The sequence below is a fragment of the Zootoca vivipara genome, chromosome 3, assembly GCF_965207765.1.
Source record: "Zootoca vivipara chromosome 3, rZooViv2.hap1.1, whole genome shotgun sequence".
In the NCBI taxonomy this organism is placed as follows: domain Eukaryota; kingdom Metazoa; phylum Chordata; class Lepidosauria; order Squamata; family Lacertidae; genus Zootoca; species Zootoca vivipara.
Window position 1 is genome coordinate 71,816,105 of NC_142586.1, and position 26,089 is coordinate 71,842,193.

The 26,089-nt window shown below is 43.5% G+C and overlaps 1 protein-coding gene across 1 annotated transcript in view; it reads right to left on the reverse strand.

Moving 5' to 3' along the window:
* Nucleotides 1-6,335, reverse strand: part of TRIM67 (tripartite motif containing 67) — a 32,657-nt gene extending 26,322 nt beyond the window's left edge. Inside the window, exon 1 of the mRNA XM_088666417.1 lies at nucleotides 5,376-6,335. Within this exon, the coding sequence (XP_088522543.1) occupies nucleotides 5,376-6,323 (948 nt within the window). The 5' untranslated portion in view covers nucleotides 6,324-6,335. The remainder of the gene's footprint in view (nucleotides 1-5,375) is intronic.
* Between the last annotated feature and the right edge of the window lie 19,754 nt (nucleotides 6,336-26,089).

Sequence of the window (26,089 nt, forward strand, 5' to 3'; positions counted from 1 at the left end):
TTAGAGGCCCACATTCTAAAACAGAGAGATTAATTCCTAAGCCCACGGAGGGGCTGGTTCACAAACTGAAATGGGTAGCCTCACCCAAATGCAATTCCTCCCAGAACAGCTGCTTTGGATAAGCCCAGCCTACAACTAGCCCAGCATTCTTCTTCCAACAGAAGCTTCTAGGATGACAAGCAAGGCATGAAGTCGTGGCATCCCATTGTCTGTCCAGGGCAAATCCTGCCAATAACCAGTAACTACTTATTTCTATGACCTGGCAATTCCTCCCCCCAGTTATGTGCACATCCACTTCCCCTTAACCTGATACTCCTGGACTGAATTCTGGGTAAATCTACTCCTCCATTAACACTATTCAATGACTGAATATGATTTACTGGGTTAAGTTGTGGGTATGCAGCATTAGAAGTTTGCCGGGTGCCAGGCACATTTTGCTCCTGGCTATCAGTCACCTGTGACAAAGTGAAGATGCCTGGATGCCAGGATGGCGCCTGATGTCTCCACCATCTGGAGGTGCATGCCTGGGGATCCTGGGATCTTGACTGTTTTCACAAATTAGCAACACATCCTGTAGAATTCCACCCATTATATTGTATCTGCACAATCAGAATGAATTCCAGAAACTAAAAAGTTGTATTGATATAACTTTTGAGCCATCTGGCCCCAAAATTGGCAACTAGGTACATATTCCGTGTTGGTGACGGTAACCCTGGTTTAAGGAGACATTTGGGGCCTAGCTTACTGTATATATCTAAGGTTCTAACACTGCTTACTTCTCTCAAACTACTCAAGAACTCAAAAAGCATTGGGTTATAATTAAATTGGTATTTGCACTTTTATTTGACTTTTATTGGACCAACTTCATTTTTACTGGACCAGCTTCTTAACTTTTAATTAGATGCTGCCTTCTTGTTGTACAGTATAGCTAAATTAGAACTCAAGTGCTATGTTCTTCCTCTGTTGTGATATAATTATATTATATACATAAAGTATATGGGAAAACTGCACACACCCAGATGTGTTTGCTATTGTTTGGTATTTTCTGCTGTACAATGCTGTATCCCCATCCTCATCCATTTTTCTAGGGATAGCACTCCTTATTTCATGAGAGGAGGGGGGGAAAGTCCTAGTTTCCCCAGGTCTAAAAAGTAACATGAACAAATATATTTGTTCTCCACCAAACTGCACAAGGGACTGGAACAAAGAAAGCTGCCTTCTACTGTCTGCCCATCTAGTTAATTAATATATGCTACACTGACCTGGAGATGGCAATAAACTCAAAACAACCAGCACAAAACCCCAAGGTGGAATTCAACATTGTGTTATTACAACCATTCAATCAATGCAAGTATTTCTGCTTGCCCAACTAAACCATCTCCTCTTTCACTTCCCCTGTGCAATGTACTGGGAGTTCTCTCAACCTTCCCATAACCAACTGGGGGGCAAGGGAGCAGTGGGAGAAGAGGACAGAAAGCCCCAGTTGCCCTGGCAGGACTCCTTGCTTTGGCTCCTGCTGGTGCAACTGCTTAATTGAATCTGGTCCCTGTTATCAAAACCAGCACAATAAAATACTATATACAGCACAGAACTAAAACAGCCATCAAACCAACTCATCAAAGCTGCCAACCATAACACAGGAACTTAAAACCAAATCTTAAAAGGCCTGGATGAACAGACAAGTCTTAATCTGCCACCCAAAAGACAGCAATGTTGGTGTCTTGGCTAGCTGCAACATGGTACACACAATAAAAAGTAGCATTTGGGAGGAGTCACCAACAATTTAAATTACACCTTGAGTAGCAGTTGATAAGAACCAGTATTTTCAATGGTGTGGGGTGAAATGCTTTATTGATCGATGCACCGTTTCAAATAATCACTCAACTTAATTATAAAACTATGAGCAAGAAGACAGTGTAACTTGTAGGTAAAAGGTAAAGGTAAAGGGACCCCTGACCATTAGGTCCAGTTGTGACTGACTCTGGGGTTGCGGTGCTCATCTCGCGTTATTGGCCAAGGGAGCCGGCGTACAGCTTCCAGGTCATGTGGCCAGCATGACAAAGACGCTTCTGGCGAACCAGAGCAGCACACGGAAACGCCGGCCTTCTGATCGGCAAGCCCTAGGCTCTGTGGTTTAACCCACAGCGCCACCCGCGTCCCTGTACTTGTAGGTACAGTGCTTTTATTTCTCTTTGCGTCAAGTTTCCCCTAATGCTGTTTCATCCTTTTTGTTGTAAATACTGGAAAAGAAAATAAGTACACAATTAACTAATTTTTGTGATAATAGTGATTATCTTGTGCTCCTATAAGTGTTAATTATCGTAGTGCAATATCCTTGGCAGGATGTAAATGTGACGTCAGGGAGCCAACATCCTCACTGACTGTTCTCTTCCAAGCGAATAGCATGTTAAAGCCACATATTTAAAACTGGCTGCAGCAGGATATTTGCTTGCTGCAATTTTCCATAATTTACAGCCTCCTGAGCCCCATAATAGTGGCTAAATCATAAATCAAAGTGCCATGGGCTGAATTGGACTGCACATTTCATCAGGTTTTATGAGTTCCTGCATGGATAAGGCTGTGGGAGGAGGTGGAGAGGGTTCACCCATCATGAGCATATGCTACTTGCAACTATTTTGCAAACTGATTCCTCCTCCTGCCCATATGTCTAGGAAGCCAGCCTTTTTGTCATGCTTAAATCATCTTTTGAATAATCTGGGGAGCCATTTAGCAAGCAGAAATAGTGCAATGTCTCCACATGGCGCAGTTCAAAACAGCTCCAGTTTACCTATGATGATTTAAATAGTAGGTGGGCAGTCTAAATGATCAAGGGAAATTATTTTGACTCTTCCAATTTATTGAACAAATACCTTGCCCCACAGGCACCCTGGCTATGTAGCCTCCCACCCACTTTTGCACACTGTAGTCTGAATAATGTAGACTATGCAGTTAAGAGTTTTGGGGTAAAGTGGATTCTGACCAGGAAGACCAAGTCAGAGAAGATCATGGGTTCTTTAACTATGGCATGGGAACCCACAGTGCTCCATGGTGACCTTCCTGGTGGTGATCCCCAAGATCATACTAAAAATAACAGAGGCAAATGTTGAAAGGGCCAGATAAGTCCTTCAGTTTCTGAAGAGGAATAGTTCCAGTCTTAAAAATAAACTGAAAAGCAGCTGCTTCTGCTTCTTTAACAGTGCAAGTGGTTGCTGTAGAGAGGCCAACCAACTGGGTAGAAAAAAATAGTCAACGGGTGTTGTTAAGTATTGAGCTACATGAGGCAGAAATCTTCACTCACTACTGGAGTTCCTACTTAATTCATTTAAGAAATTGATTCAAACATTTGGGAAGGTCATATGCCACAATCCTCAGGGGACTGAATCACCTCAGAATATATGAAGCAGATGTATTTTTGAATGCGACTAAATAAAAATCTCCCTGCCCAATGTTACCACATGAGAGAAAAGAATAGAATAGCAGCATTCAAGCCATCCCACAGGAACATAAATGTCACAGTTCCCTGAGAGCTCTGATGTATAAATGTACAATGTATGCATTATTTAATAACAGAAAGCGCTTCACCCAAGTGCAATGTGAATAATCGATAAATACTTTGTAGGCCTTTATTTTCAGCAAGGATGAATGGACATAATTGGCTTTCAGTTCAATCTCAAGAGCTTCATGTTCTACTCAATAGTAAAGAAAATACAACTGTATTTAATAGAAATAATACAAATGCCATGCTCTATCTATGAGATCTATGTCCTGTGATATCAAAACTGAAATGAATTGGTATAAACCCTAAAACTTTATTGAATGGCTGATAGTTGAATGCATAGTAAATAGTAAATAAAAAGAAGGAAGCAGAAGGGAATACTTGATTACACATATTCACCTATCTAGGATTCTTTATTCCCATAATTTAAGAGCCAAGAAAATAGCATTTTATCCTGCAACTTTACTACAGCTTGGTTTTTCAACAGACTTGTAGAATGGAAATGAAATCCAGAGTAGTGGTGTGTCAACAAAAATTGCATTAATTTTTTTTTAAAAAAATGTTGCCGGAAACCTACAAGGAAAATTTCCATATTCTCCTCCCTCACTCTGAATAAACACCTATTGCTTTTCTTAGCAAACATCCCCCCAAAACCAAATTACAATGAATACATTCCTACTATAACACTTAGTTGTTTCAGGATGGTCACTCTGAACTATTCTGCTGCTGCAAAGTGGTTTATAAAGCTGTTAGTAGAAGTTTCCCGAGGGTGGAAAGCATAGGCAAGTTGCACAGCAGATTAGTAAGAGCTGTCTAGTCAGGTTGGTATAGCTAACATAATTTTATTTCTCTCTCACCAAGGTGGCCTTGAGGAAGTCACTATCCATTAGCCCCATCATAGGAAGGTGCTGGATTTCAACTCCCATTCTCTTCAACCAGGCCTTTGGCTGATTACATCTGATACCCTTTTAAATGTGTTGTGGGAGCGGATGGGGAGGGGACGAGGGTTATTGGTTTGTTTGTGTTCTTGTTTTTATTATTTATTTCGTGAGCTTTTTTTATTTTTCTTGTGAGAGATCCAAAAGAAGATACAGGGTAGTATACAAATTTAGTAAATAAATAAATCCCTGGCTTTTTGCTATGCTGACCAGAGCTGATGGGAATCCAACAACATCTGGTCATCTATAAGTTTCCTACCTTTTTTTGCCCATTGTTCTTCATCTTTAGAATGGGAGAAAGGGTTGTTAGAAAGGCAAACACAATGGAGATAGTACAGAACCTTGCAACTTTGAATATTTTTTCTACTGTAATGCTTGGGAAAGAACCTTGAAGGAGATCTTGGGATGCACTCGAAGTTCACTTCATGTAGTTCAGCTGACCCTCAATACACTTTAAAAACTGGTTCATACAGCAATTAGGACCATTATACAGAACAGCAGCAAATTTCTAAAAGGAGAAGTAGCTGAGCTCTATTCAGCCTGGATTCAAGACATGTTGTGCTGCAGTGACCCTGCTCCCTAGGGTTGGGTTTACTCAATGGTGGTGGGAAAGACGGGCACCCTGCTGTTTAAAACCTGTACATATACATTACTGGCATTCAAAAAAAAATATCCACCTGAGGGTGAAATAAATACCTGCTAAAAGTGATTTATAGGTTGGGCCTTCACCACTCTTTCAGTGCCAATTTATCTATAGCGTTGGGATTCTCATCTGCTGTAGCGATTGCCAGTTCAGTACTAGAGGGCGGTAATGGCTCCTTACGAAAGAACGGGGAGTCAATGGCCGGCTGTGATCTGGCGTGACACGCTCCAGCCTTTGCCAGCAGGCGGTGCAGGCGAGCGAGATGTGGAGCAAAGATCAGGACCTCTCCTTGCCTTACCTTGTGCTGCTTCCACATGGCCCCCAAAGCCTTCACCTCGTGCTTGGCGTGCTTGCCTTCTTCCAGGCACTGATAGCAGACGGGACTCCGGCACGTCGCGCAGTACATGCTGTAGTTCTCCAGCTCGTGATCCGCGCAGGTCGGGGGCTTGCGGGCAGCCCCGGGCGCTTTGCTGCCCCCGCCGCCACTAGCTGCTCCGCCGCTCGCTCCGCCCGGGGCTCCCTGCTGGCTGGGCGGAGGGACCAAGCGGTGCTTGGCAAAGGGCCCCCGGGACGGGTGGCACTTGACCTGGCAAGAGGCGCAGTAGAGCACCTCGCATTGCTCGCACATAACGGCGGCCGGCTCGGGGGGGCTGCGGTCGCACAGCTGGCACTTGGCGGCGGCCGAGGCGGCGACCCGGCCCTGCTGGTAGCGCTGCACGATGGCCTCCAGGAGCCGGTTGCGCTGGAAGCCGCGTAGGCCGCGATGGTCCAGCGAGGCGCTGCGATGGCATTGCGGGCAGGTCAGCGAGGAGCTGGTGCCTCCACCCCGAGAGGCTACCGCCGCCGAGGAGGAGCCCGGAGGAGGCGGCACCAGGGGCAGAACCCGCACCCCGTTGGGAGACTTAAGGCTCGGGGTGTAGGAGCCGTAGCCGCTGTCGGTCTCGCTGTGCAGGCTCAGCTTGTCCGCATGATCCACGCCGCCTCCGCCGCCCCCTCCACCTGCTCCGCTCCCCCCTCCGGCCCCGCAGTCGTAGTCGAGAGAGGCTGGTCCGGAGGCCCCGGCCCCGGCCCCCGGCGCTGCCGCAGGGCCCCGGGGGTGCAGCATGGCGGGCAGGTGCTGCTCGGTCTCTGGCGTCTGCACGGCGATGGTTCGGGCGCAAGGCAGGCAGACATTGTGCGAGCAGGGCAAGATGATGGGCTCCCGAAACAGCGAGCCGCACACGGGACATTTCAGCTCCTCTTCCATGGCTGCGGGTGGCTTTGTGTCAAAACAGCGGGAGCGGGCTGGGATGGAACCGATCAGCGCAAATACAGCGGGGTGCAGTCAGCCTTATTGCTGCTCTTCCGGGAGCCCTTTCCCTCCATGTTCCACAGTAGCCGCTGTCTCTTCCTGCTGCTGTTCTTGCAGCTGGAAAGATGTCGGAGAGGAGTCAGCTTTCAGCACCACGGCATAATGGACAGCTTCTTGCTGAGCTGATGTTGCTGAGTTCAGCACCGCGGCGCGGATAGACAGCTTTGCCAGCTGTGTTGCTCTAGCTCGATTCAGCACCACGATGGAGTTGGACAGCTCCTTTGGATTGAGTTCAATAGCACTGATGGGGTTGGCCGGCTCTTCCTGATGTACAGCTGCTGAGTTCTACACGCATAGTGGAGCTGGAGGCGGGGGTCTTTTCCAGTCGCTGTAGCTGCTGCCGCAGCGGGACTGACCTTGCCTAGTTGCAGCCAAAGGGGTGGAAGACAGCTATTGTTTATTGCAAAGGAATTTCCTTGCCCTTGGTATATGCAGTTAGCATAGTAGTCGGCTAGCTGGAATTCGTGTTGCATAGATTAAAGGGGAGACAGAAGGGAAAAGAACCGTAAAGGGGGCGGGAATAGCTTTTTCAGCAAATAGGTGATCGCTTGCTATGTGACTGAAAGGAGAGAACGAGTTTTATTTAAAGGGAGATGTCTTTATACGATAAAAATCCATTATTTATAGACAGGATTGAACATAGTGGGGGTTTCTTTATCTCTAATAGCGTGCTTTCCCCCTGAGGGAAGACGGGGATGTTCAAATGAGGAAGCTTGAAAGAAGAGAGCAAGCTGCAAATATGTTTTCCTTTCCAGATCCTTTATCATGCCACAAATTCCAACCACAAAATATTGCACACTGTTAACTAGAAGAATGAAAAAGATTTTATTATTTTTATTATAGATGGTACACAGGCTGAATTGTGATTGGATAGTGGCATTCCACACACACACACACAAAAGATGATGTTGGAAGTAGAAAAAACCCCTGCACCACTCCACTAGCAACCGAATCCAAATTTGCTTCAAAAATAAATCAGAGTTGACAGCTGAGTGTTTTGTGACTTGGAAATAACCATCATTACAAGGATGCACTAGCAGTGGGAAATCCCATCTGTTTTTTCTTTGCTCTACATATGTTTAGGATAATAGAAAGATGGAATGCTAGAATAAAACAGGGATGATAAAAAGCCATTATTTTATGACTTGGAAGAGATTATAGTGGTTTGTAACCCAAGTAGCAATGGTATAGAAAATAAACTAGGTAGCTTGCTCCAAGACCCTTTTTAGTAATAAATAGTCTTACACTTTGCTTACTTACGTGTGTATGGATGTTTTACTTGAAACCAAGGGGAACAAAAGGTGAAAGAGCAGTGGATTACCAAGAAACAGCATAAAACCAGATTTGGCTGGAATGCTGTTGTAAATGCAACACATATTATTTCCCCTTTAAATCTGTTCCTCTACTACCCAGATCTGAGCTAGTGGCATATATGGCCAAAGAGGAAGGGCCAAAAAAGAGAAAAGAAGCAATATATGTTATAGAGGTGGGTTAATCATTAGTGCCTCGAAATGCAAAATAAATTATTTCAGTCCTGGAATCCAGCCAAAATACTAACTACAGTTAGTTAGCATGGCTTTCTCAATACAGTGGTACCTCGGTTTATGAACACAATTGGTTCCGGAAGTCTGTTCATAAACTGAAGCGTTCATAAACTGAAGCGAACTTTCCCATTGAAAGTAATGGAAAGTGAATTAATCCGTTCCAGACGGTCCGCAGAGTAAGCGTTCATAAACTGAAGCGAACTTTCCCATTGAAAGTAATGGAAAGTGGATTAATCCATTCCAGACGGGTCTGCGGAGTACTCAACCTGAAGCGTACTTAACCCGAAGCATGGGTGTAATTGGTTCCGGAAGTCTGTTCATAAACTGAAGCGTTCATAAACTGAAGCGAACTTTCCCATTGAAAGTAATGGAAAGTGAATTAATCCGTTCCAGATGGGTCTGCGGTGTTCGTAAACCGAAAATTCATAAATCGAGGTGTTCATAAACCGAGGTTCCACTGTACTTGGCCATCTCTCCACTGTCTTATTGATATTTCACCATGAGTATGTTCATGAAAAAAAAAGGGAGATTCTGAAGCTTCTAAGATCCAAAGGTGTTTTGAAGGTGTTGAAGCACTTCAGAATGTCCCAGAGTTTTCTTACGTATATGTATTATTAACTACAATCATTGCCATCACCATCACTCTGATTCAAAATGTTTCATAAGTTTAAGAAACAGCTTGTTGCGTGGTGCAGGGGCTATAGTCAGAAGGGAATTTTTGTAATGTCCACAGCATGTGGAGATCCTGTCCTATGGACCACTTGTGGAGATCCTGTCCTATGGACTTCTGTCCGGGGTATATTTTGATAACTGATGGGCCAATTGCTGGTTGACACAGAAAATGTCAACTCTGTTCATCCTACAACTTTAGTACCAGTTTAAGAGACATACAAACAGCAGGTGCCTGCACAATTACCTGAGCATAATACATTTAGCATATTCTCCTGTGCATGAGATCACAGAAAGATCTCGCACATTAATTTTGACATAGATGACATGATAGAATTTCCAGGTGAATTGTGCCTACCTTGGTTGCAGGAGGTGCCTACTTCAGTTAATTAGGGATGTCTAGCAATGTTCTCGAAGCTACGAACATGAGTTTGACCAAACTGTGGGAGGCAGTGGAAGACAGGGGTGCCTGGCGTGCTATGGTCCATGGGGTCACGAAGAGTCGGACACGACTAAACGACTAAACAACAACAACAAAACAAAGCAAAGCAATGTGTGTCCCAAGCAGCTTACTCAACTGGAGCCGACCACACAGAATTATTACTGTATGTTTAACACTATTCACATTTTTAACAATTTCAGTAAAATCCTCAGATGGTTATTAGAGTGGTTTCCAACTGTTTCACAGTATAAACTTGCTTATATCATTGTATTAACGGACCTACAAGAAACATGCCATTATGCTTGTTCTTTAATCATATTCTCATACAGGATCTAAGCTGTAAACTCATTGTTACATATAAAAGTTCCTGCTGCAAAACAGAGTTTCTTTCTACCTACAATTGTGTGGAAAAGGCAAGGTCTAATGTCTCATTCTGAAAGTAGCTATATTCTCTTACTTCCTGTGCAAACTTGCACTGGCAAATGAATGTAGAAAGATGGTGCAAGAGAGGCAGAGGTGAACTGCTCTGCCAAATTTGCTACTCATATGATGTTTCTGCCAATAACATAACTGCTATAGCAGGGAGCAATGGGACTATAAATATGGAAAAGTTACAGCTAATTGCACTTAGGAGGTAGAAGAAAAAGAGTAGGGGGGAAAAACAGAAATAATTTCTCACTCAAAAGCAGACTACAAAAGCTTGGGATGCAAGGAGAGCACCACTTACCTCTCCTTGCATTGTCTGAAATACCACCTTCCTCCTTGGAGAGAGCAATAGCCAACCTTCTTGGCAACAAGATTCAGCCAACAACAACTGATTCTCCCATTTCACCAGTTCTTCTTCTGAGAAACTTCTCTGAACCAGTTAATAAATGTGCTCTCACTACAAATCCAAACTCTGCCTGGCAGATCCCACGCAGATAGGATAGTGCCTAGGGCTAGGTTAATGCTAAAGGCAGATTGTGGGCCCTATAAATTAATATGGGACATGAGAAAGTTGCAAGGGATCGGATGGTCTCACTAAACGCCCGTAGGTTCTCTGGTGTTGAATTATGCTTGTTTGCTGGCTAATATGGGTTGTCTAACTTGACAAGGAGAACTTGACAAGGAGAAGGGGACGACAGAGGATGAGATGGTTGGACAGTGTTCTCGAAGCTACCAACATGAGTTTGACCAGACTGCGGCAGGCAGTGGAAGACAGGAGTGCCTGGCATGCTATGGTCCATGGGGTCACAAAGAATCGGACACGACTAAACGACTAAACAACAAAAACAAACTTGACAGAAGGTGGTCATCTTTGAAGAAATACTTCTGTTTGATCTTAAAATGATAACCCACCTTTATAACCTAGTCTACAGCATAGTCTACACAATAAATACAATCAAACTGTATTTCTCTAAGCCTCTGCTTTATCTAATGAGACACATCTGTCTTTTGGCAAGCAATATAGCATTGCACACCACCCCAATCTCCAAGCAGTGAGAGATCCCAAGGGTTCCAATCATTTTAACCAGGGTTTGTGTTCCCTTTGGAATGAGGTAAAGTGGAGATGATGGTGTCTTTATGACATAACGGTTTATTTACACACACACATATACAACCTGAGCCTATGATGGAGGGGTTCACAGCACTAACAGCCCAAGAGGGTCTTCTTTCTTCCATAGTGACAGCCTTAAATTCAAACAGAAATCAAACATCACTCTTCTTCTATCTTCCCAGCTTGCTGATTTGCCTCTAGCTTACATCACCCCCAGCTCTGGATTTGTCCTTCTAACTATCCCCAAGTTGAGGAAGGGGCCCCCAACCATTTGCTGCGTCTCACAGAGCCCCTTCCTTTGTTCCCCTTAATGGCCCATCACCTCACTGGGAAGCTAGCTTGGCTATTCCAGGAATTAGAAGGAATTAGAAGGGATGCCCAAGCAATTGAAGAGTCTTGGCATACAGCCTAGTTTCTCCCACCAAAACTCATATAACATATGTTAATATGGAATGGAATGCAAGGTAGCTATTTTCAGGTCAAATGTATATTCTAGTTAAAGCAGATGTTACATTCAAACCAGGGGAACTTCCAAATTTTTACTTCATCCTGCAGTGAATCTGGCTATATCTATCCATATCTGCTTGTAGTTTATGGCCCTGCAAAGAGAACCTATGGCATAATGAACTTATTTTAAATAAACCAATCTCATGCTGTCAAGATTATTTTTCTCTATTTTTTGGCTGTGTTCTTCATTCAAGGTACTGTCCAGATTTTTAAAGGTCAGATGTTATACATTTAGGCCTTGGCATAATGACAGCTATGGTGGAACAACTTAGTATGTTGAACATTTTACTTGCTTTATTTATCTCTCTATAGCTTTTATTTCAAGGAATTCAAGAAACAACTAATTCTCAGTCAGCAAAATGGGTTGGCAATGGAAGTGTCATGACAGACTATGGAGCAAGAACTTTCCCGCACTTGGCAAGTAGATGCACAATTATCATTCCATTAGAAACACAGAGGTGAAGGATTACCATCCTGCTGTCATGTTTAATGCTCCGGGGCCAGAAGTGAAATTAATGAAGCCAAGGAGAAGGAATGCCCTTCTAGCCTTAGAAAATGCTGCCTGTAATCCCCAGAGAACCTCTCATACTCACTATGAGCCTTATAGTCATATTGAAGAGCCAGAAGTAGCTTTCTTGAAGCTAGGTTGCTTTGTAACCTAGATTGCTACCATGGAGGCACAGGTTCAATAATTTCTTCTAGCTACCCACACAAACCCAGAGAGAGCACTCAGGGCAGGTTCAAATAATCAAATCTGGTGTCATGAGGAGGGGATGCAACCTGCAAAGAGGGTATGTCCTTTAGGAAAAGGGCATTTCCATGCCATGTTTGCAGCTCTACATTTTACAAATTGGAAAGCTGAGTGGGAATGGCTTATCTTAGGCCAAGCAGAGAATTCAGGACTGAGAAAGGACATAAAGGCAGACCTTCTTTGTTCCAATCCAATACTATCCACTCTCCAAAGAACTCACAGTGGAAAAAATAAAGGGGTGTGTGAATAATTTTAACGGAAAGTGTTTAATACTTTCATTTCCAGTCCCTTATCCTAACCTTTCAGCTCTTGCCTAATGTTTCTTTCTCTAATATCTTTTTTACATATGTGAAATGTTTTTAGGTGACTTTATCAAATGTTTATCAAATGTGTCATAGCTTAGTTGGTTAGAGCTGGTCATGCCAAAGTTGCAAGTTCAATCCCTGCGTGGGACAGCTGCATATTCCTGCATTGCAGGGGGTTGGACTAGATGATCCTCAGGGTCCCTTCCAACTCTACAATTCTATGATTCAAAACTTAAGAACTTAAGAATAAATTTGCTGGATCAGAGCAAAAGGCACAAGTCCAGCATCCTCTTTTCAGAGTGCCCACCTTGATGTCTATGGACAGCCTTTGTGAATGCAACAGCATTCTCCCCATTTGACATACCCAGCAGCTGGCATTCAGAGGCATATGTACTCTGATGCTGTAGGTATAACATAGCCATCAAGGTGAGTGACCACTGATTGTACAAAGAATGCACAGAAAACACTAAGTGATTTATTGTATTTATACCCCACCTTTTTTCTAAGGAGCTCAAGGTGGTGTACATGGTTCTTCCCCTCATTTAATCCCCATAATAACCCTATGAGGTAGGTTAGGCTGACCCAAGATCCCTCAGTGAATTTCATGGCTGAGTGGGGATTTGAACTTTGGTATCCCAGGTCCTAGTCTAACACCCTAACCACTATGCCATACTGACTCTCGGTGACTATACCACACTGACTCTCAAGTTGTCAGTGAGTTTCCAAACCTATTTATTTCAGTGAACACAACTCTTCTTTTCCACACAATTCATGACCACTGTGTTTAACACCAATAGAATTACTTTTCACAGTTACAACCCAAAACCCATATTACTTCTCATCTTTCCCCATCCATTCCCTCTCTGGTTTAGCATTGCATTTCCTTATAAAATATAAAGGGTATAAAAAGAAGAGAAATATTTCACATTGGGTGTATTGCTTTACATCACATTGGGTGTATTGCTTTACTTATGAGAGTGTATATATGTCTCTTTTCTGTTTTAGAAAGGAACTTTGATCTGATACCTTGCCTGAAGTCCCCACTTCTGGTAGTCAAAGCTTTGAACCTGAATCTTTGCTTGAGAAATGCTTTTCTATTGTTAGATTACTGCCATCAGATGAAGTCATTCACACACACCAGGATAATGAAACTGAAGGAAAAGCCACAGGAAGGAGATAGAGATACAATTTGAACAAAGGATCAAGTATACAGCAGATAAGACACTCATACTCATGGTGCAACGACAGAATGACCCTAGGAACCCAGTTGTCTTGCTCAATGAATTTTGTCCTTTATGCTTCTTCTTTGAATCTGTCTCTTTTTCCTTCAGTCTTTTCCCATCATGTCTTGCTGGGTCTTCCTGTCGTCTTCTTCTTGACTTTTTTTCTGATCCATTTCTCTTCACTTTGCCCCCTCCCCAACATGGATTAACATGAATTTAAATTATTAATTACTGCAATCTTTGACAAAATCGTGAGTTCCAATATGCACGTCACTTTGCTTGGGCATGCTGGCTTAAATTTATCTTGGAAACTGATGAGCAAAACAGCATTTTTAAGGGCAATTCATACAATCGGTTTACAGGAATAGGACTTAACAGCTTTTTGCACAAGCAGCTATCATTTACGTGATGTCATGATCACAGATCCATTACCAAGGATTATTCTTATCATATCAACCCATCAAATAAAGCATTAGACTAGGACAAGATGAGAAAGATGGTCCTCGATAGTGGTTTGTGATAATGCGTTTTCTCCAAGGGCTTTTCTTTCTGAGAGTCAGAACTCCAAGGGAGCACTGATAAAAAAGGAGAAAATTGAGAACTCTTGCCCTTGAAGAAGAAACACTGCAGAAATGTTGGGGAAAATCTTAATTTCTCCACTCAGAGACTGTGGGTTGCCTCTCTGTCTTTTCTCTGTTGTTGCCTTCCTTGACATTTTTGGTGCTGCCCTCTCTTGCTGCACTGGGTGCACCGACTTTGACGGCCTTATGCAGAACACACAACGTTACATTGATTGTGAATGGCTTGTACAGTGCACATAACAGAGATTCAGGGAAGAAGCAGCAGTAGCTGTATATACCAGAACAGATGTGCCTGGCGTAGAACAGCTACAGAGATGTGAAGGCCCAGAAAAATAAAAGAAAGAAAAAATTCCCCCCCCCTCACCAGGGAGTCGTGTCTCTAGGAAGATGGAATTTTAAAATATTTTGCTGCTTTAAGCAAGTGCAATTTTCAAGGTCAGTCCTTTATAGGGCATTGGGTACTTCCATTGAGCAAGTACCAACAAATGAGAGTCATGCAGGAGCGCAAGGCATGCTCCTTGTACAATCTGTGGCAAATGCTGGTTTAGGGATAAGCAAATGTATACAGTAGGAGTAGGTACTGGACACAGGCTGCAAACACTCCATGCATTTAACACACATGACATCTACACCCACCCACAAGAATCCCAGGAACTTGCTCAGTAGACTGAAGCTGCACCAATAACCCCCTGACAGCAGCACTGTTGTTGTTTATTGGGAGGGTTGATGTGGTGAAGAGGTCAGGGCTGCCTGTCTGAACCTGCAGGAATGCTGGATTGGCTCTGCCAGTAAACCCATGCAATTCCTGCTGTCCTGCTGCTTCTTGGTAAACAGCAGTGGCACTGCTAACAGAAAGGTATTGGTGTGACTTCAGCCCACTGCTCCTGGACCAAACACTTTACCTTGGGTACAAATCAGAACTTCACATATATGAGACTTCCTATCTCCCTATTGACTGTAATGGATAAATACTGAATGGTCATAAATCCTTTACCTGTTCACAGATTTGGATGAAGTTTTCAAACATAGTAGCCCCTCCTGAGTGTATACATCCTTCCTAATTTCAGACAAACAGGTTCAGTCATTTTTGTGTTGGGCACATGTAATGCTTCATCTTTTTTTTTAAAGGCAGCAATCTATATTTTGTTTATTTTATGGCTGAATTGGATGAAATTTGTAGAAATTTGTGGAAGGCTCTTCCGAAGGGGTGAATACCATCAGTTTTATACAGGTTTTTTTTGGGGGGGGGAGTTAGAAAAAAGGATTCCCCTTTTCCTCTTTTTGTTTTGTGGGCAATATATATGAAAACAGCATACATAACAGACACTATGAGGTACCCCTAGGTCAGAAACCTGCCCAATTTCAGAATGATAGGTAGTGAAGGTTTTATGCCAGATGCCTTTGAAGTTGACCAAGGGGTGGGGGACTAAAAAGGGATTTACTTACCTCCCTGATTATTATTTTTTGGGGGGGTGTATATTAAAATAAAAAACATCATAGAGTATGACAAGTCCTTAAACTGGTAACCTGTAAAATTTTGGAAGGATTTGGAGCAGGGGTTAAGAAGTTAAGATTAATTTTAAAAGTTTGCAGGCTGGGGGGGGGGGGTTCCCCCAGTTGACAACAGTTAAGTTTCTTCCTTCTACACCAAAATACAGCAATCAAATGGAAAAAGGAGAGCCCTACAAAAAACTGTTACCGTAGTTGGTGGTAAGTTAGAGCTCTCAGTCAGAAACTTGCACTCCCCCCTTCCCCCCTATCCTTCTGTAGTAGGAATGGACAACCTGTGGCCTTCCAGATGTTGCTAAACTACAACACTAGTCATTCCTAGTCATGGATCATGCTGGCCACGGCTGACAGAAGTTGTCGTTTGGGAAAATGTAATGATTTTAAAGCAACAGACAGTCTCTGTCGGCCTGAGTTCCATAGGTTTTCCAAAGCAGCCCCAATGGGGCTTCAGAGGCAGCCAAATTTAGCTTGGAACATCTTGTGGGACACCTGTGTTAGAAGAGTCTCGAGTCTCTCCAAATCTGCTGAATTCAGCTCAGGATTCATTTGAACCAAAAATACATATAGACTAATGAAATATATTGTTAGGAGCCTTTGCTATTCATTTTGTTTTTCTGTCAAATATGTTGCAGTAGAAATTGTTGGATGAGGGGGGAAATCAAGTACTTGTGTATTAATTTGAGTCATGTTTCTAAAATTTCTTTGTGGTTTGGGTGTTTGATAGAGGAATCTCCCCTTTCCTGTTATTATACAGCTCCTGTAGCATCTGCTGTCATTGTACAGGACGAAGCATGTAATCCTCAGAGTTGGCTCAGATTAAGTAGTTGTTAGGGGACAAATAAGGATTTAGCCCTCCTCTTACTTCATTCATCATGCTCAAGTCTCTACCCTGATACATGTGCATAATGTATCATAGTCACCAGGTACCTTATTTAAACTTGCTTCAACACACACACACACACACACACACACACACACACACACACACACACACACACTGTAGAATTCTCATAGATTAGGAAATGCTCATTTTTATGTTTTTATGTCATGCTTATTTCTAATAGTAATATGAATTTTATTTCATCCATTCTTTTACTCATGAGTGCCCCAAAATGTTGTGCGTTCTTACCAAATCTCATGTTATATGCAACATGCTGCAAAAGATACAGGCATGAAAATAGGAAAACATTCATACAATTTAAATACTACATAATATCATAATATACAAGTAACCAAGAAAGGTATAGTGTTGGCATCTGGAGGGTTTAATAATACAGTGCAGAAGGAGTAGCAGTGCAGATACAGTGGAACACATGTCAGAAAACTGCTGTATAAGGCTCCTAAAATAGAGCTGGAAATGGGATTTCTCCCGCAGATTGAGCACTAGCCATGGTGCAATTGACAATTTTTGCACTGAATAAACTTTGATTCCCATGGTTAGCCAAAAAGCAGCTCCCTGTCTCAGCCTCACTTACCATTGCTGGGGGGGGGCACTAGACTACCAACCTTGACCTTGGCCTGCTCTTTGCCTACAATGAGCACTTACCTAGCCTTGCACCTGAATTCCTGATACTGCTCTCAAAAAGAAAGCACTAAAATTCAGATCTTCTCTGCTGACATCTAATAATAATAATAATAATAATAATAATAATAATAATAATAATAATTTATTATTTATACCCCGCCCATCTGGCCGGGTTCCCCCAGCCACTCTGGGCGGCTTCCAACAAATCAGAAATTCTAAAATACAGAGATCCATCAAACATTAAAATACAGAAATCCATCAAACATTAAAAGCTTCCCTAAACAGGGCTGCCTTGAGATGCCTTCTAAAGGTCTGGTAATTGTTGTTCTCTTTGACCTCTAGTGGGAGGGCATTCCACAGGGTGGGTGCCACTACCGAGAAGGCCCTCTGCCTGGTTCCCTGTAACTTGGCTTCTCGTAGTGAGGGAACCGCCAGAAGGCCCTCGGAGCTGGACCTCAGTGTCCGGGCAGAACGATGGGGGTGGAGACGCTCCTTCAGGTATACCGGACCGAGGCCGTTTAGGGCTTTAAAGGTCAACACCAACACTTTGAATTGTGCTCGGAAACGTACTGGGAGCCAATGTAGGTCTTTCAGGACTGGTGTTATGTGGTCTCGGCGGCCGCTCCCAGTCACCAGTCTAGCTGCCGCATTCTGGATTAGTTGTAGTTTCCGGGTCACCTTCAAAGGTAGCCCCACGTAGAGCGCATTGCAGTAGTCCAAGCGAGAGATAACTAGAGCATGCACCACTCTGGAGAGACAGTCAGTGGGCAGGTAGGGACTCAGCCTGCGTACCAGATGGAGCTGATAAACAGCTGTCTTGGACACAGAGTTGACCTGTGCCTCCATGGACAGCTGTGAGTCTAAGATGACTCCCAGGCTGCGCACCTGGTCTTTCAGGGGCACAGTTACCCCATTCAGGACCAGGGAGTCCTCCACACCCGCCCGCCTCCTGTCCCCCACAAACAGTACTTCTGTCTTGTCAGGATTCAATCTCAATCTGTTAGCCGCCATCCATCCTCCAACTCCTTAGAGAGCATAAGGAAGCTGACTTATCTTCTTCTTCTTCTTTCTTACAATAACCCTGTGTCCCTTTAAACTGTTTTCGTATTTACTTTTTATGCCTGCCAGGAATGGGGGGGGGAGAGAGAGAGAGAGAGAGAGAGAGAGAGAGAGAGAGAGAGAATGAAGAACTGCTGAAGGGACCAGATAAGAGATTTAATTGCCACCAGACACCGTTCTACCCCAAACTGCATTGGCTGGCAAGCTGCCCACAAATCCTTCAGACATCCCTGGATGCATAATTTCACTGAATGGAAGCTGTATTTTCAGAAAGGGTGGGTAAGCTGAAGAAATCGTGCTTTAAGTGTAGGAAATCCTGCCTGTGCAGGACTTGGAATTAGATAAGTCAGCTTCCTTATGCTCTCTAAGGAGTTTTTATTTCAGCTTTTAAAATCTTAGTGTTTATTCTACATGCAACAATGACTAGCCACCATGATCCAAGCCTTGAATGATACATACTGGAAGGGATAGAATACTAAACCTCCTTTGGGCTGACGGAGTACAACTCCATAGCAACTCTATAAAATGTAAAGAGATGGGATATCCAATCACAGATCTCTGTTGTCTCATCCAGTCAGGCCTTTATATTCTCCACTTTGCCTCACAAGGCTCCTTTTGATCCTATGCAAGGCGAGTGACCCTATGATTTAATTGGATGTTGAAGCTTTAGAGTTTTCTCAATATTTCTACCTACAACTTAACCTTTCTGGTCAGTCGGATGCTCATTTTCTCCTAATTTTTCTTCCCATTAGCCATCACTTTCATCCTGTTCTACATCTTGTCCCTTTGAACTTAGTCACCTATTTTTTTCTGCTTGGAAAAGGCAGTAGAGTAGAATGTTTTTTCTGCTGGTCTGACTACAGCAGACATGACTAGAGAACTAAATGACTACTCCCAGCTTGCCCAGTTGCATAGAAAATATTGACTACCCTAACAGAAAAGGGTATGATGAAATCCTGCATATACTTAGTGGGACTTGCATCAAAATATGGATACTTAGTATTGGATTGTAAGTATTCTAACAGTGCGATCCTATGCATGCCCACTCAGAAGCAAGCTATTGAATTTTGAGGCTTATAATGGCAGAACTCTGTCCCACCCCACCTTACTTCCATGTCCATTTCATGTATTAATATAAAGCATTTGGCCTATTCATATTTGTATGGCCATTTATTTAAATTGTTATATATTGTTATTGTTACTAGGATGGTCTTCAAAGCTTGCTATACTTTATCATGTAAACTTTCCTGAGGTTGCTGTGAGCTGCTTTGAGCATGGTTAACTGTGAGAAAAGTGACACACAAATAAACTAATGGTGGTGGATGAAGTGGATGAGCAACTGGAACCGAGAGAGGTGAGCCTAGTGGGTGCTGTGTGATTAGAGGGCACTGGGGTACTGGGTGAATGGCTAGTACATAAACAGCACTTCAGAGCATGAGGAGAGGGAGTGTTTGAAGTGCTTTATACTCCTTATTTTAGTACTTCTCACAACAGTCACTGCAAGATCTGTGGCATTCACAAACTGCAGATAGCTCATGGAGACACAGGCTAAGTAGAGAATGGCTTGCTTAAGACTAGGTACAGTACTGAACTCATGGCAGAATCATTTGAACTAGGTAGTTTTCCTGAGCACAATTCAAAGTGTTGGTGCTGACCTTTAAAGTCCTAAATGGCCTTGGCCCAGAATGCCTGAAGGAGCATCTCCTCCCCTATCGTTCAGCCTGGACCCTGAGGCCCTCCTCTGAGGGTCTTCTGCTGGTTCCCTCACTGTGATAAGCAAGGTTACAGGGAACCAGGCAAAGGGCCTTCTCAGTAGTGGCGCCCTCCCTGTGGAACACCCTCTCATCAGATATCAAGGAAATAAACAACTATCTGACTTTTAGAAGACATCTGAAGGCAACCCTGTTTACGGAAGTTTTTAATGTTTGATTTTTGTTTTGTTTTTAATATTCTGTTGGGAGCCACCCAGAGTGGCGGGGGAAACTCAGCCAGATTGGGGGGGGGTTAATAGTAGTAGTAGTAGTAGTAGTAGTAGTCACACCTCACCTCACTCAATATCCAGCACACTCCCACTGTTGGTTCGGGAAGTGGTGTACACACATCCACAATGACCGCTTCCCCAACATAAAAGGGAGGCGCATTTTGCGCAGTCGCGCGCAGCCCCCCTTGAGAACCCTAGGGCAGACCCGGAAGTTTGGAGGCTGGCACTGCCTACCTGAGGCTGGAGGCTGGAGTCACCGCCCACTCCATCAGCCGACCAATCCGGCCGAGGGGGCGTGCCAGGGGGATTGGCCAGGTAGGATCAGGTAGGCTTACCTGCACACAAAGAAGAGGAGCCATTCTTGGGAAGCAGCCGACGGATTCAGAGCTTTCCCACCCTCCACTCCCTAACCTTTTGCTTGCTTTACAGGTCCATAGAAAAATAAAATAAATAAATAAATAAATAAATAAAAAATAAAATAAAAGTAAAAAAAAAATATTTACTTCCACAGGCTTCTTGCTTTTCAGGTTTTCTTCCACAGGCGTACACGCACGCAGGCGCTGCTACGACCGGTCGCTGTTAAAGGGCTGGAAAGGACTTTCCCTGCATTGGCAGGTTTCGCCTTTCCCGTAGCAATTCGTCACAACTTTGGCGGATGCAGGCCTTGGGCGGAATCCTTTAGTCATTTACATAAAGGGGAGGGGCGTGGGGGCGGTGACCCCCCGCCCTATTGCGGCGGCGATAACAGGGTTCCCGTAATCAGGCATCAAGGGGGGGCATTTGGCGATGCCACTTGGCTGGTTATTGCCCTCCCCTTCCAGCGGCGGCGATCGGGGGGGCGGGCTATCTGCTTGAACATATGTTCTCCAGAGTTAGCCCAACCCCCACTCATGCTGGACAACCCTGAAGATCACCCCACCCCCTGCTGGGGGCTGGGAGGGATATACGCCCAATGCCTGCGCCAAGGTCTTCCTACATCTGAATTTTAATAAAGTTGTGGCCAATTTTTAATCCCATAAATACGTGGTCCTGTGTCATTATTCCACTCGGGGCTGCCCTGGGGGGCTGGGGGGGACTCCGCCTGACTGCGCAATCCACATCTATCCTGTTATTGCTTATGAAATACTGCATTTTGATGCTGTTTTCCCACAAACCAACTTTGAATCAAACTGAGAAAAAGAACAACCTAGCTGTGTTTTAACTCAGTGTGTACATAGCCTATGAGTTAGCCCTAATGACAAAATAACATCTTGTGCTAAGAGCTAATTAAACATGAAATGGACTAAGTCTGAAATCCTACACATCAGGGGTCAGCAAACTTTTTTAGCAGGGGGCCAGTCCACTGTCCCTCAAACCTTGGGGGGGGTGGACTATATTTTTTTTGATGGCTGCTTACCTGTGTCTTGCGAGCGGCGGGGGCTGCCGGCGGGGGCGGGACAATGAGCGGCACGCGAAAGGGCTCCGGAGAGGGACTGCTTAAAATGGTGGCTGCTCAAGAGTTGCTGCTGCTGGCACCAACAAAGCCCAGACCCCTTCCTCCTCTAGGGCCAGGCAGGGCGGGGAGAAGCCAGGAGGAGGGAGGGAGGAGGCACTGCCGCCACCATGTGAGGGAGAGGGAGGGAGAGGGAAAGAACGCACATGCTGGCGATTCCCGGACCATACGCAAGCCAGATCCAGAAGGCAGTTGGGCCTGATCTGGCCCACAGGCCTTAGTTTGCCAACCCATGACATACATACTTACATGGGCGCAAGCACTGTTGAATTCAGTGGCTTACATCTGAGTAGACATATATAAGATTGCACTGCAAGTTACTTACTTAAACAGTAGTGTGTGTGGTGGCAGGAGGTAGAGGTACTCAGGCGCTGGATTGCAAATTTATCTTTATTTTTAAAGACCTCTTCTTCCATGCCTCACACTCCTGCTTTCAGTTTCTGCTGCGATCTGATTCTTCCTCTCATCGTCTCTATTGTGGTTGTCTGCACAGCATGCAGCATGCTGTTGGTGCTTATTAATGTTATATTAGACAGTCATTTCTGTATGCTGCTCTTCCAACCCCCAACCACCAGCTGTTGTGCCTTGGACAAGACTCCCCTTGTGCTGAGCTCTCTCATCACTGCTATCTGTGCTAGTCTCTACTCTGATTTTCTAGCTGCTTGCCAGCTCTTTTTTTACTGTCCATCTGTAGCTAGACTATTTTCTTAGTAGAGAGACAATAAAGGTAGGGGGCCAAATACATGTGAATAATGAAACAATGAAAACCCTCTCAGGCCTGCAGATGGGCTCCTGCCCCTTGGCTATAAATCCTTTTCACGGTGAATCCTGGGAGCTGCAGAACAAGAGCGGAGAAACCTTCAGGGCTTGCCCTAGCCAAAAAAGCAGCCCTCCCTGTTCCTCATGTTAAAAAGAACCCACATATACACTATACAAAGGAATATCAGCCTCGCCACCCCACCCCTCCTCTCCCCCTTCTTCTTCCCCAACCTTATACTGTACTCAACACTAATGTCACAACAAATGTAGCTGATTTGTAAGAATGACTGTACAACCTGAAAAAAGAGACAAGGCATGTACTTTTGTAAACCAAGAAAATCTTTAATAAAAATTAAATTTAAAAAAAGAAGAATAGCTATTTTAGAAATAGGAATCCAGCTTTCCTGTGTGATACAGGGAAGGAAGGAAGGTTTTGCGCAACAGAGTGATTCATGAGATAGGAATTGATTTTGTAAAACTGATTGAGATTGGGATTGATCTACAGCGATGGTAATATTATTTGCAAAGAGAAAATGGAATCTCTTATACATTAATGTATAGATACCTAAAAATGCTCAGTGTTGATTTTATTGAGCAAGGAGATTACTCCTTTGTGAATGTGATTGATTGAATAATGGTGGGGTGGAGATTGGAGGGGTGCAGAGATCTGAACAAGGAAAATATTTTGCTTAGTTGCAATAATTCCCCTACGTTCCTCTGGGATTTAGTATCAAGGTGTTCATAGTAACTTTATTGAAAAGGATTTCTTGGAGAGGGAGCTATATACTTTATTTAAAATAGTTCTATCCGCTTTTATGTCTGTTGAGGGCCAACAGTAGAAATCAAAACAACCTTTTAAACAACAAACAAACAAGTAGAGCCAGGAAATAAATAATTGAAAGTATCATCATTAGCAATAAAAAGTAGCATCCCCCACCCCAGAAACTGGCTGTGGCCAGTGTCACAGCTGTTTAATGCACATCATGAGGAATGCTTGAACCTGAAGAACAACGGTGAGGCTCAGCAACAGCCATACATGCATTATTCTTTGCCATTGTTTTATACTTTGTTATTATTCTGTATCTGGTTATTTATTTATGGAATCCTTCTTGAGATGTTGGCTACCAAAAAGTCAGGTGATAAATATTTTTAAGTAAGTAAGTAAAAATAAAATAAAATAAAATACCAGGGCCTTTTCCTTGGTGGTGCCCCATCTATGGCTTGCCCTCCCCAAGAAGGCTCACCTGGCACCTATGCTATTTTCTTTTTTGTACCAAGTAAAGACATTTCTGTTCTCAGAGTCTTTTAACTTCATTTTTTTGGATTTTGTAATAAGCTGGCCCTTTCGGCTTGTGTTTATGCAAACCTTTAAGCTACTGTTCCATACTGTTTGAATATATTTTATTGTTGGGGCTTTTATTATTTTTTTATTGGTTTTAGTTTGTTGTGAACTGCCTAGAGAGACACGATTGAATAGGTTGCATAAAAGTAGAAATGCTAAGGTTTAATTTACCGGTACCTGTTTTAATTTTAGATTCTTACACGTACAATACACACATATGATTCAATTATGCTACAATATTTAAATTTTTTGTATGATTTAAATCAAGCATTTACCAGAAATCCATTGTGAAAAATAATTTGACTCTTAGCTGAAGTTTATAGCTGCCACATTATTATACATAATAAATATTATTTTTAGTGTACTCTTTCTCTCTTTATATGCATTATTTCATTGACAAGATTGCAATTTAGCACTCTTTCCTCTGCTTAATCATTTGTTTCTCACTTATTGTTTTTGACATCAATAACAAAAGGCACAAAACGCTTCATTCTTGCTGGGTGAGTTAACACATGGGGCCTGGTCTAAAGCAATCAGTCCATAACGCCATTGCAAATTGAGATGAGAGGAGCTGCCTAAAGGGAATTGAAATTAGCTAAGACATGCTGTTGTTGCCATCTATGAAGATCAGGGGAGGGATGCAAGGGGAGAGGTGAACCAACACATTGGCAGAGATTCCAATGCGAACCAACACAGTCATTTGAAAAAGGTTGCCAGAGGACTAAAGGCTTTTCTGGCCCAAGCTGTCAGACCTCATGTCACAGTAATGCAGTTGGCTGAAAGAAAGTGGGTACTGGGAATGAAGAGGATATAAGAATAAAGTCCTCCATTAGCAGGTATATTTTGCTTTCCCCCCCTTCAGTTGCCATGTTACTAGAGTGGCTGAGAAAGAAACTTTCTATTCTGGAAGAAGAAGAAGAAGAAGAAGAAGAAGAAGAAGAAGAAGAAGAAGAAGAAGAAGAAGAAGAAGAAGAAGAAGAAGAAGAAGATGTTGATCCCTTAGCAGCTTTTGATACCATCAACAATGGCATTTGCCTGGATTGGCTCTGTGGGTTGGAAGCAAGAGGCACTGCATTATGATTATTCCACCCCTACCTGCAGGGCCAGTTCCAGAAAGCAGCATGTGCCATGTCACGACCCTTTCAGGAACCCAGGGGGAAGCTCGAGTTGGTTTGCATCGACGGGGCTCCCCCTATTGGTGGTTTACCCTACCAGACTTCCTGCACAGTGGGCAGGAGTCAGTTAAAGCCTGGTCTACTCAATGCCTAAGCCAATACCGCTCACATTCTGTAACCAATAAAGTTGTGGCCTAAATTTGCCCAATAACATTAACCTTATATCCTGGGTCTTTGTGTTTTTATTCCTCCTTGAGGGGGTGGTTATGGGGTCTCGACACACAACCAGGAGTATTTCTCTGTCTCATCTGAACCAGGTGTGGCTGTGCAAATCCAGCTAGATCTTGAAGCAGCATTGGGAGGGACAAGGGCCAATAAGCTGGAGCTAAATCCAGACAAGAATGGTGCTGTGGGTGGGCAGCTCCCAAGCTCAGGAATCAGAGTTTGCCTGTTCTGGTTGGGGTTGTAGTCTCCCTAAAGGATCAGATATGCCGTCTGGAGGTAGTCTTTCATTCATCACTGTTGCTGGAAGCTCTGGTGAGCTTAGCAGCCAGGAATACTTTTCATCAGTTTTGGCTGCTCCTGGATAGGGACAGGTTTACCACAATGATCCATGTATTGGTAGCCTGAAGACGGATTATTGCAATGTAGGGGATTCCCTTAAGTTTGACCCTGAAGATGGTGCAGAACTTGGGGTGGCCTGTGGACATTTACATTTTTGCTGTTCAAGGAGCTGCATTGGTAGCCAACTTGCTACTGAACCAGATTTAAGGTGTTGCTATTAACATATAAGGCCCAGTTACCTGAGAAAACACCCTCCTCCACATAGGCCTGAGCTCTGCAGATCTAAACTTCCAGGCTCCTTCACCACCTGTGAAGGTATGTACTGTAGCCACCAGGGGGCAGGCCTTTTCTACTGTGGTGCCCAGCCTTTAGATAGAATCACCTCCACCCTGAAGCAAGGCAGGCGCCATCTGAGCATCATTACCCATGTCTTGGTTGAACTTTCATTAACAGCCTTTCGTGAAGATTTTAATTGACTTGTTTATGCTACCAAGGGTGCTGTACTGTTGTAAATGGATTTTAATGTACTGTAAATTTGGGTTTTTGTTTTGGTATTCTTGTTGAACACTGTCCTGAGCTGTTGTTTCTAATGAAGTATATAAATGCTTTTAATCATAAATAATTGTGACAGAGAAGTCCAGGGCTGTTAAAATGATTTATCAGCTGGCTTTGTCCAAGGACAGTTGTGCTTAACACAGGTCTTATAGTTACTGCTGGTACATAAATAAGCAGGTAATGCATCAATAAAAGATACAT